This window comes from Gorilla gorilla, chromosome 22 (assembly GCF_029281585.2).
Source record: "Gorilla gorilla gorilla isolate KB3781 chromosome 22, NHGRI_mGorGor1-v2.1_pri, whole genome shotgun sequence".
NCBI classification, from domain to species: Eukaryota; Metazoa; Chordata; class Mammalia; order Primates; family Hominidae; genus Gorilla; species Gorilla gorilla.
In genome coordinates, this window is record NC_073246.2 from 34,163,410 (window position 1) to 34,175,963 (window position 12,554).

The following is a 12,554-nucleotide window of genomic DNA, read 5'->3' on the forward strand; positions in this document are numbered from 1 at the left end:
AATCGGGGAGCCAAATTGCCTATGGCTTTGGAATGGAATCTGAAAATGCTTGCTGGAGTACTCTGTAACCTGCACAACCAGAGAGTTAGCTGAGTCTTGTGGCTAAAATACTCTCTCATCTGTTTAGAATGCATTTTCACACAAGGTGCCACCAAAGCACCTAAGCGGACAGACACCTGGGACTACATCAAGCTTGCTGCAGCTGGATGCTGCCTTGTTGCCAGCGGGTGATGACGTTTGCTTCCACAGCACCATAGTCTGTTAGTGGGAGAGGAGTCTGCGAGAGAGAACGCCTAAAGGACTCACTCAGCGTTAACTGAGGTTGTCGACAATCCCTCAAAAAGAACACAAGAATCCTGCATGATCCAGTCAATGTGACTTAGGACCTTTTGCTCTGAGAACTTTAGTATTCTCACAAGTAATCAGGGAACTTCAGAGCAAACGGTGAGTTACTCATACCACTCAGTACTGTTCCGTGACCTCACTCACACCCAGAAACAAAGGGGTCTGGGGAAATTTGGGGTTACCTTTATATTCCTGAGCAGGCCTTCCACACTGCCATGCTCAGTAATGTGTGGATTTCACAGCACCAGGATTTCTGATCTCAGTTAAATACAATTCAGTTTGTAAAAATCAATCTTAAAGGACTTTGTTTTAATCTTTATTCTCTTCAATTATAAAAACACATACTACAAAAGTTTCACATTATAGAAAACAGAAAAAACAAAAATTCCCCCAGAATCCCACCCTCAGAGATGGTTACTCCTCTTTGGTAAGTATTCCTCCAGGTTTTTTAAGCATATAGTAGCACATAAGCAGGAAAAAGTAAAATCCTATTATATATATGCAACTGCTCTTGAGCAAGTTTTCAAATGGTTCTGACAGATCATTCTGACCAATTTCTCCAGGGAACTTTATGGATTAGTTTTCAGAGAAGATTCCATGACACTGTGGGTAGACAAACCTCTAAGATTTTTCTTATCATTTATAATAAATGTTGTCCCAAGTGTTAAATGTCAAAGTTTTTAAAAATAGTAAATAAATGTGATACAGAGGAAAAAAAAGTTCAGAAAATCATCCCAGTTTCTTATCAAAATCAAAACTCCTAAGTCCCAATTCCAACAAGTACCATAAAACGGCTTTAAAATGCGATTTTGAGAAATAATCACTTCTTTATCATAAAATATAGCTATAAAAGTAATTCTACAATTTTGGGGTTTTTTTTTTTTTTGAGAGAAGGTCTCACTCTGTTGCCCAGGCTAGAATGCAGTAGTGGCATGATCAAGGCTCACTGCAGCCTCAACCTCCCAAGCTCATCTGATCCTCCCACCTCAGCGTTTCGCATGCCTGGCTAATTTTTTTTTATTTTTATTTTTGTAGAGACGACGTCTCACTATGTTGCTTCATTTAACAAATAAGGGGAGGAAGGGCGGGGGCAGAATGGAGGACACAGACTAGAGTTCAGCTTTTACAAGTGGCAAAGGACAATTTGGATTCGGCCTCCCACAGCTTCATTTGTAATGCTTTCAAGACATCTTCCATCTATTGAATTGAAAAAATAAAAAAATAAAGAAACACACATATAATTAAAAATTATACATGGTTAAATATAATTAAGATATACACTTAATGCAATTTTGGATATGTCATACATTACAAGGTAGATATTCAGTGTTTAACAAAACTATTTAGAGGCATAAATTTTTTTAAAATAAAGCATAATTCTATCAACAGTAGTTCTCAACCTATAATCTACATCTCTTTTATACAATCATCACCATCTCACCTATCTGGCAATGAGAAAATGTTAACATCCAACAACAAGGCTATTTATACCACAAGAATTGAATCAAACAAAATACTGATTTGAATCAAAGATGTATTTCTAGCTTTGCAGTGTTTGAATATATAGTTTTGATTTTGACATGACATGTCTTCCTCATTATTTTGTTGATTAAGCTTAGCTTTTGAGTTCCCCAAAAATCAACTTTACTAACAACTGAAATGAAATAAGCACACTCTTCCTGCGATCAACACAGATGACGTTATGAGAATTATCGTTTGTGGGGGAGCACTTCTTCACTGACAAACTGTTCATACAAAGATATAAAATGTACAGAATAAAATTACCTGTGTTAGAGACTTTTCTATTTCAACTCTGCTTTCAAGATTAAAAAGCTCTTTATCTTCTGACACAATTTGCTTTTCAGAGGACCCTAAAACATAACTGAAGTACGGTACAAGGTTAAAATACAAGCTGGGTGTGGTGGCATGCACTTGTTCCCAGCTATTCAGGAGGCTGAGACAGAAGGATCATCTGAGGCTAGGAGTTTGAAACCAGCCTGGGCAACACAAGACCCTGGGCAATATGCCTGTAGTCTTAGCTACTTGGGAGGCTGAGGGAGGAGGATCGCTGGAGACCAGGAGTTCAAGGATGCAGAAAGCTATGACCACAGCACTGCACTCCAGCCTGGGCGACAGAGTGAGACCCCATATCTCAAAAAAATAAGTTTTAAAATAAACAAAAATAAAAAGCTGGGGGCAGGGGGCAATATCCTACTGAACTACTTTCAATTTTTAAAAACAACTGAATATACTTTTATTCCAAAAATTTTCTCACAGTGTTTTCTCCTACAATTTAGAGTGTCTGACTTTTCCAATACCAAATAAAGAAGCAGGTCAAAGCAAAAAAAAAAAAAAAAAAAAAAATTACTGGCTTTTTAGAAATCATTACTTGAAAATATATTTAACCAAACAGTATTGATTTCGTTGTGACACTTCTGTGCCTTAACTTTCTGAAACACCAGTTGTGAGGTAAACATTTATATATCAAACTTACCTTTCAATGGCTTCAACACTGAGGCAAAACAAGTCTCTCTTGTAATCAAGATTCTTGGGCGTGCATCTGTACACGTAGCCAAGATTGAGTGAGCACCCCGCGCAGCACAAAGTCTCAAGGACGCTGCAATAAAGAAATGCCTTGCTTTAGGAAACAAAGGAGCAACTCATTATAATAAAAATCTCACTGTTAAAATCCATAAACACTTCAGTTTCTGAAGTATGCTATTCTGACCACACTAGGTCATACATAAAGGATAGGAAAAAATGATAGTAAGATATTTATAATAAAAATGTAAAGACAGTCATCTCCAGGCCACGATGCCTTAAGTATCAAATGACAAGGGACATACAAAAAAGTGACAAGAGAGAATATTGAGGTGGTGTTTTTCTAGAATATAAATTCCTCCATCTGGTACTAATGTAACAAAGTGGAGAATAAATATTTTAGCCTCGCCAGCCATATGGTGTCTGTCACTACTCACCTCTGCCATTGTAAAATGGAAGCACCTATAGACAATACTAACTGAATAACCTGTGTTCCAATAAACTCGTATTCACAAATGGGTGCCCGCCCCATGGGCCATAGTTTACCAAACTCTGTTCTAGTGGAAGGTAATACTGCTTGGCTTAATTAAAAAAAGTCTCTAAAGTTAGATGACAACCCATGTAATTGTTTCTTCATTCTAGTTACCTCTCAACTCAGGTTCCACACACTTGAATATACCCTCCCCCAAAGCCTATTCATGTCTCCTTAAAACCTGGCTTAGAATCCAGTGTCTCCCAAACGCCTTGTTGAACTGACCCATCCAAATTTACCATTCTATAAATATACTAAAATTACCATTCCAACACATAGCAAAATGATAACTAGAGATTTAAATCTAGTAGTGATCACAGTAGTAAAACATACACCACAAACGATTTTTATTACAAAAGTATTCTAACTCCTATTCAGTACGTGAAACACTTGTAATCACTAAATATCCATTCCTGCTATCAAGCAAAAGGGAGCTACCCAAGACTCACAGATTATAGACTACATCATTGTTTACTTACAGATACTGAGACACTGTTAATTATTACAGCAACATATGGAACAAAGAACAAAATGGATCACCATCTGATTAAGTCATGAATTCTCACTGATGATGTGATTAGCTGGATAGTATGCCACTGATTACATATTAAGTGTCTACGGGCTTTTATAAGCTTCTATACTTTTTTTAGTTTTATAGTAGAAATAGTCTCGCTATGTTGCCCAAGCTGGTCTCGAACTCCTAGCCTCAAGCAAACCTCCACCTTGGCCTCCCAAATGTGAGATTACTGGCAGGAGTCACCATACCCAGCTAGCTTGTATAAATGTTTATATGAGAAATACAAAAGCATGTCGGTAAATCCCACCTAAATTACTCACAGTGAACAGGTAAACCTCCATGCTATATATCAAACCTCATTACCATTATGAGACTGCCTCACACCATTACCAAGACTGCAAACTAATATCTAATGTCATCAGCCAAGAAAGGACACTCAGAGAAACCAGAGGCTTGAACTCCCCAAATCCACTGAGCCATGAATAAGACTGTTTTATCCCGAGTTATCAAAATCAACCTAAACACCACCAAAAATAGGAACAAACCCATTCACACTTCTAGAATCATCTTGTGGAGCAATGAAGAGATGGTAGCTACTATTAAGGCAGCAACTTTCTGCTTTCACAGTTGGCAAGAATTTGGCCAGCATTCACCCCTTTCATTGAACAATAACATTGAGAAGGCAGTGCCAATAATCGTAAGGTGATGTTAGACAAGGAATAATCCGATTGTTAAGATCCTCAACAAAGGACAAAGTCAGACTTAACAGAGAAAACAGCACTGGCACCTTCACAACATATTTCTAAAGCCCACAGTGCTCTTGCTGACCATCAGCAGAATGGCTCAGGCAGGTATCAAAAAATTCACAAGCATCCCAGAGCAACATGGGAGTGTGGAGCACACAACCCTAGTGAAGTCTAAGACAACTGAAGGCAGTCTAATCGATGGGTTTAGGTGATACAAACAGTATTAATAACTCTGGATCAAAGAGAGTGAATTCTCTATCAATCCTGATTAGAAAAAAGAAGAAAGTCTCAGTTTGGGGCTAGACTGTCTTTGACACTTGTCTCATAGTCGCAAATCTTTTAATAGTAACAGAACAGACCTCAGGCAGAGAACCAGCCAGGCAACAACATCTCAGCTAGAACTAATAACATTTGTTTTCACTGTAATTATCTTCAGAGTTACTTTCTAGTTATGGCAAGTATATATTTATGATAGTAAAAACAATCCTTTTAAGACAAATTTAAATAAAAATTTTGAATTGATTTAATTTTAAAAATTTAGTATGTAATAGCACAGTTGGTAGCTGGTACACAAATAGGACAAAAATGATGGTGGTATCAAAATGGCTAGAGCTAGAAAGTGGAGAAGAAAGAGCACTTCGAAGGCAGTAAGGAAGGATAACAAGCATCATCCTAGCTCTTACTGCTAATTAGTCCTGTGACCTTAGCAAAGTTCTAGCCTCCCTGGGCTAACTTTCTTCAACTACAAAATGAGAAATGATCTGAGGTGGGTTTTCCAAATTTTTATGGCCTGCATGCCGGCACCACAATTTCTGTCACATCCACAAACCATCTGTACTATTACTAATTTATCTTAAATGGAGAAACTTTTTTTTTCTTTTCTTTTTTTTTTTTTTTTTTTTTTTTTTACTTTTATGGAAGAGATACATAGCGCAAAGGTTACAGAAGGGGGACACAGAGTTTCCAAGACCTTTCTAGGTACACCACCCTCCCAGCATCTCATATTCACCAATCTGGAAGTTCTCTAAAACCCATGGGTTTTTTTGGAGGTTTTATAACACAGGCATGATTAATTACATCATTGCTGATAATCTCTAGCCCCTCTGCCCTCGATGGAGGTGGGAGAAGAGGTTGGGGTAGGGCCGAAACTTCCAACCCTCTAATCATGCCTTGGTCCTTCTGGCCCCCAATCCTGAAGCTACATAGAAGCCCCCCAGCCACAGTCACCTCATTAGGATTCAAAACGACATTATTATCACTCCAGAGATTCCAAGCATCTTAGAAGCTCTTCTGTCAGAACTGGAGACTAAGACCAAACATGGTAACAAAAGATACCCTTATCAACCCATCACTCAAGAAATCGAAAGGGTTTTAGGAGCGACTAAGTATTGAATGTTTCTGTCCCCTACCACATGTATAAGTTGAAATGGTAGCTCCTAATGTGATGGTATTGGGAGGAGGGGTCATCAGGAGGTATTTGGTCATAAGTGCACAGAGTAATTTTTTTTAAATTGAAATATACTTTATTTGATAGGATACTCTAGCATCACTAAAAATGAAAACCCAGTATTTTTAATACACATTAAAATATACACATAATTAATTTTTGTTTAACTGTGTACCACCTGAAGTTATTTCATATGCCAGTGTAAGATACAGTTTACATTTGCGGCAACAATTATATAGGGCAGCGCTTCCCACTCAGTTTGCTCAGGCGTCACTATGGCACATGGGTGGCAGGTATGGCAAGATATTTGTCCCCTCTACCCTTAAAGTGGCCACACAGGGCCTCAGATTGCTGGAGCTCCTGTGTTGTTTGCTCTTGCCACAAACAGCCTTGTCTGTTTACCCCAATAGGCTGTGTGTGTGACAGCAGCATTTTATGTGTATGCCATAACATGAGAAAGGTGGGCAGCATTAGCCTAAGGCACCCTTTAACATTGAGATTTTATAATATAGGTATTTCCTTTTCTTTTTTTTTTTTGAGACGGAGTCTTTCTCTGTTGCCCAGGCTGGAGTGCAGTGGCGATCTTGGCTCACTGCAACCTCCACCTCCCTAGTTCAAGTGATTCTCCTGTCTCAGCCTCCTGAGTAGCTGGGATTACAGGCCCGCACCACCATGCCCGGCTAATTTTTGTATTTTTAGTGGAGACGGGGTTTTGCCATGTTGGCCAGGCTGGTCTCGAATTCCTGACCCCCCGGTGATCTGCCCACCTTGGCCTCCGAAAGTGCTGGGATTACAGGCATGAGCCACCATGCCCCACTTTCTTTTTCTATTTTTATTTTTGATTTTCTTCAGCACCAAGCCCAAAGATCCAAAAAGGGAATGTCAGAATATGCTTTTAGAAATCTAGAAACTCTAACTTTTCAATATCTAAAGGTGACCACAACCACTCAAGAACTAACATATTCCTTTCTAAAACAGGATATAGAAAAAGCAAAAAAAGAACTGATATATGCGAATGACTGATTTTTTTACTATCATGAAAAGTTTTATCCCAAGTAGTCTTACTACTAGTAATGACCTTTTAAAGATTTTTATTAAAAAAAATTCTCTAACATATTCATATAAATACAGTTTTACTCACCAACCATTTTCCTTTTCACGTTTGGATAGCTTCTGTTCCTTATCCACAGAAACATTACAGGAAACACCTAGAAACAGAGAAAGTAACAATAATTTATTAATGTAGTTTGTTATAACATACATGCAGACAGAGACTTTCTAATCCAACTTTTTAGAACTTGGAGGACAAAAAATAAGCCCAAAGTCAAACACACAAAAGAGCGGTTTAAAACTAAATGTACTGGGATCTTCTGGGAAAAGATAGCAGAATAAGAGTTATTTCCAACCAGGTGCTCACACCTGTCATCCCAACCCTTTGGGAGGCCAAGGTGAGAGAATGGCTTGGGGCCAGGAGTTCGAGGTCAGCCTGGACAACATAACGAGCCTCCATCTCTAAAAAAAAAATTTTTAATAAAAATTTAAGAAAAATTTTAAAAGGTTATTTCCTCCCTTTCCCTGAAAACCACTAACATTAATAGAATGGCTAAAATTAGAGGGAAAAATTCATTCCACAGTAAAGTTGGAACCATTAGAACCTCAAATCACACACTGCAAAGAATTATCTGCCAGATAGTGAAATTGGGTTCCAAACCTAGGAAGATGCAAACAGCCAACACATATATCTCCAGATTTCAAACACAGGGCCCATTTCTCTAAAAGTAACTGAGAGGGTCCTCAGGATCCCAGCCACACATCTTTTACTTGAACAATGACTTGGACAGAGGTCACTGCTGGACTTCAGAGGCAGCAGCAAACATTCCCAAAGAATCCAGCTCTAGGAAACACTAAAGGACAGGGTAGAGGGTGAAGAGAAATGAAGAAGGGACATGTGACCTAAAATGGCCAAAACAGACTCTTGATTTCACGGCCTCCTACAGTCTACCTTAACCCGGTAAACTCCAACTCCATCTACCTGCTTGCTGAAATCAGAAACCAGGGTGTCATCCTTGATTCTTCATCTCCTCATCCTGCTCCCCCGTATCTACTCCACTGATCCATCCCATCAATTCTACCTCACAAACTTCACTCCAGCCCCCAAACCACCAGCACCACCTCTCGCCTGGACTACTGCCCTGGCTCTTCACTGACCTCCCCACTTCCATACTTGTTCCTCCTTCAATGCTTTCTACAAAGAAAATGCGGGGTCACATTACTCCCCTGCCTAAGCTAGCACAATAACGTACTCACTAGAACAGACTGCTACTCTTTAGAACAGACTACAACGCCTTGCAGTTTCTGGTCTCTTCCTTCCTCCCAAAATCTTATCTTTATTCTCTTTAACCATAGTCTCAAGGCTTTTCCACCAGCTGCTCAGCACCCGTAAAAACCAAAGAGCATGACCAAGAACTGTACCTGCAGCCAAGCTAGCATTCACTTATAAATACAGGAAAATAATCCCAGCACTTTGGGAGGCCGAGGCAGGCGGATCATGAGGTCAGGAGATCGAGACCATCCTGGCTAACATGGTGAAACCCCGTCTCTACTAAAGATACAAAAAAATTAGCGGGGTGTGGTGGCGGGAGCCTGCAGTCCCAGCTACTCAGGAGGCTGAGGCAGGAGAATAGCATGAACCCGGGAGGCGGAGCTTGCAGTGAGCTGAGACTGCACCACTGCACTCCAGCGTGGGCAACACAGTGAGACTCCGTCTCAAAAAAAAAAAAAAAGGAAAATATTTTCTAGCACATAAACTTGAAATTTTCTTGGAGATGTGGACGTGGGGAGCACTAATGATTAATCAAACAATTCAGGAATGACAAAGCTATTAAGAAGCTTTTTTATGTTAATGAGTACTGGAGTTGGGAAAAAAATTTACATAAACTTTATAGGATTGGGTGCTGTAACTCACATCTGTACTCCCAGCACTTTAGGAGGCCGAAGCAGGGGATTGCTTGGGGCCAGGAGTTTGAGATCCGCCTGAGCAACATAGCAAGACTCTGTCTCTACAAAAAATTTAAAAATTAGCCAGGTGTTAGTGTGTATCTGTAGTCCCAAGCTACTTGGGAAGCTGAGCCGGGAGGATAGTTTGAGCAGGCGTTCAAGGTTACATACAGTGAGCTATGATTGCGCCACTGTACTCCAACCTGGGCAACAGAGGGCTGTTAACCCACTATAACCCTATTAAAAAAAAACCTATTAAATAAATAATCCTATTTTAAAAAATCATAGTAAGGCTGTTATAGCTACAGAACAGAATGTAAATGTACAGAATGTAAATGTATAAACCTTGACAAAATGAAAATAATTAAACTAATTCAAACTGGGTAAGGAAGGAATGGAAATGAATCCGAGTTCATTTATTTATCTTTACTGGGGGGGCGGAGAGGTGTTAAATCCTATTATCTAAATCTGATAAATCAAAAAATGTATAGTTCTTTAAATTTTAAACTATTTACTATTTTAGAACTATGTTTTAAATTTAAAAGCTATTAATAAAAAAATTAAACAAAAACAGCCTTTCTATAAGTAAAGCAAAACAACGAAAAGAGCCCACATGGCAAAAAATACACTCTATCGAAACAAACAAATAAAATGAAAGATGTAACACCAAACACGTTATTCCTTAAAAACATGTAAACAAGGTAATCTCATTCAAACAAAGAGCTTTTCCTACCGAACCAAAAATCTGCATTTTTTTTTGAGACGTTGTCTCGCTCTGTCGCCAGGCTGGAGTGCAGTGGCGCAATCTCGGCCCACTGCAACCTCCGCCTCCCGGGTTCAAGTGATTCTCCTGCCTCAGCCTCCGGAGTAGCTGGGATTACAGGCGCACACCACCATGCCCGGCTAATTTTTTATTTTGGCGAGGCTGATCTGGAATTTTTGTATTTTTAGTAGAGATGGGGTTTCACCATGTTGGCAAGGATGGTCTCAATCTCCGGATCTCGTGATCCGCCCACTTCGGCCTCCCAAAGTGCTGGGATTACAGGCCTGAAGCACTGCGCTCGGCCTGGTTTGATTTTAATAGGTGAAAGAGTTAATCTCAACTTTCAGTTAACTACTGGACACTGGTGTGCTCCTTTATTCCCAGTATTACACCAAGGAAAACGTTCCAGAAACGTCGATAAGCCGGTGGTGAATTACTGCCATCGGAACATTTACGGCATTCAAAGACAGAAAAAACTTCATCTTGAAAAATCACAATCCAAAAACAACAGCCATTCTTACACCAATTCATAAAAAATATGTGAACCACTTTATCCCTAAATACTGCAAAAATATCAAAATGAGGGAACAGTGGAACAACAGAGGTAACTGCTAGAACCAGGATTAGAAACTAATTCCTGCCTTCTTCTGAACTCTTTTGCTACATCCTCCTTCCTCGCCAATTTTCATGAGGTTGTTGGTGCTTTTATTGCAAGTTTCCTTCCCTTTCTTCCCTATAGCACTGTGTTCCGTCAACTCTGAGGCTCTATCACTGGAGGCTGTAGAGGCATCCGCTGATACACCAACAGCCTGCTAATTTCTATGGGGAGTAATAGTACTGGCTGCACCTCAAGTGCTTACAGTCTAGTTGACCATTTGTTTCTCTTTTTTTAGGGTCTTTAAAAGTGTTATTCTTTGTCGCCCTTTGTTTCTGAGTAATGCTCACGATGATGCTGATTCAACCGCTGCTCTTCTGGGACCGGGGACCCCAGAAAAGAACCCACCGCCCGAGAGCCAAAGTGGAGGAGTGACCCTCCTCCCCTTTTCCTGCCACAGCTCACACTCTCAGACTTTTTGCTCTTAAAGTCCCTGGGCAGCCCCAAGGAGCCCCCGCCTCCTCCCGGGCCGCCCACGCGCGGCACCCCTGGAAGAAGGCGACCCCACGCCCCCCCTGCCCGGCTCGACCCAACTGACAGCGAAGCAGGATGCAGTTGGTGTCCTCCTGGCTGGCCACCCAGCTCAGCGAGTCGCCCAGCGGCCGCCGGCAGCCGGAGCACAGGAACACCAGCGGCCTCTCCTCCGCAGCCGCCGCCTCCTCCTCCAGCCGCGCCCTCTCCATGTCGGCCACCGACGCGTCTTCGCTCATGGAGCTCCACATGCTCGCCCACTTCTGCAGCAGCTGGTGGCGGCTCGAGTCTTCGGAGAGTCTCTTGCCCAACAGCGAGGAGTCGCTGCATTTGCCCTTGTCGCCGCACTCACAGCCGCCAGCGCATCCTCTGCTACACCTCAGTGAGCGAACGCCTGCCATTACCTACAAATCGCCCGCGCCCCAGAGCGCCACGGGAAAAAAAACCGCCGCTGCTCATGCGCGGGGCGGGGCGCGGTGGCGGACGCCGAGAAGGGGCAAAAGCCTTAAGGGGGCGGGACGGCGGGCGGCCTCTAGTGCGCATGCGCGCTGTGCGGCCTTGGCCAGGCGTGATAGTCACTGCGCCTGCGTCAGGTTTTCCAGCCTGAAGAAATTGGTGATGCAGACCTGTGCTTGTCTTCCTAAGGATTATTCACCCCTTTCCGTGGGAGGGGCAGCGTCACTGAGAAAGTTACGGGTTGCAAGCTTGAGTGTCTAAGAACCACCTGGCGAGCTTCTTAAGCAGATCGCCAGGTTCCATCTTCGCAGACTCTGGTTCAGCAGGTAGCAGGTTAGCCCGAGAATCTGCATTTCTAACAAGCTCCTAGGCGTGCCCACGCTGTCAGTATTGGCAGCCCAACCTTTTTTGGGGGGTTGGGGGGGAGTCTTTCTATGTTGCCCGTCTCGAACTCCTAGCCTTAAGCGATCTTCCCTCCTCGGCCTCCCAAAATGCCAGGATCGCAAGCGTAAGCCACTGTGCCAGACCACCACCCTTTTTCTTCTTTTTTGTAAGTGGACTAATTATAGTTGTATATAAGCAGCTCCACTTTTGATGACCACTGCTCTATTTTGTCGGCTCCTGGGGACCTCCTTTCCATGAAGTGGAGAAGGAAAGGGATAGAGGAGTCCCTCATCACAGGGTCCTTTTGCGCATTGCTATCCCTGGAATAGACCCTGGGAAGGGCCCCGGATCACTCAGGCTGTCACTGCAAGGAAAAAGTTGAGGAAGCAGCAGTGCCCCTGGAAAGCCTGGAAGTGTCCCTGCTGCTTGGATCAAGGAACAATTCGTCCTTGCAAGGAAGAAGCATCCCTTGTTGATGATAAGGACAGATTTCCTCAGCTGCCCCAGAAAGCCAGCCTCTGCCTAAAACACCGTAGGTCAGGAGGGAAAGCTGGCGGGGAACCAGCCAGCTGCACCACAGACAGTCTGGTGGTATACCTGGGAAGAAAGCTACCTGCAAGGACCTACTCTGTTCCTACTACGCTCTGGGTGTCCCCCAAGTCACTGCCTATTTTGCTTGGTTGCATAAACTATTTATGTA

At 42.1% G+C, this 12,554-nt stretch overlaps 1 protein-coding gene across 1 annotated transcript; it reads right to left on the minus strand.

Annotated features, from left to right (window-relative positions):
• Window positions 1–645: 645 nt before the first annotated feature.
• On the minus strand, window positions 646–11,512 carry MIS18A (MIS18 kinetochore protein A). The gene is made up of 5 exons (XM_004062692.3): window positions 11,082–11,512; window positions 7,270–7,336; window positions 2,840–2,962; window positions 2,131–2,227; window positions 646–1,542 (listed from the first exon to the last, which is right to left on the minus strand). Exons 1-5 carry the CDS (start codon window positions 11,413–11,415, stop codon window positions 1,462–1,464), a joined length of 702 nt encoding a protein of 233 aa, XP_004062740.2. The 5' UTR covers window positions 11,416–11,512; the 3' UTR covers window positions 646–1,461.
• Between the last annotated feature and the right edge of the window lie 1,042 nt (window positions 11,513–12,554).

Bases quoted from the DNA above. Each gene is read 5' to 3' on its own strand.
- MIS18A (XM_004062692.3), bottom strand. From the start codon at position 11,415: ATGGCAGGCGTTCGCTCACTGAGGTGTAGCAGAGGATGCGCTGGCGGC. The intron at 7,337-11,081 runs GTCAGTTGGGTC...CTCTGTTTCTAG, and splicing joins CAACTGCATCCTGCTTCGCT to GTGTTTCCTGTAATGTTTCT. The intron at 1,543-2,130 runs GTAATTTTATTC...TCAATTCAATAG, and splicing joins TAGAAAAGTCTCTAACACAG to ATGGAAGATGTCTTGAAAGC.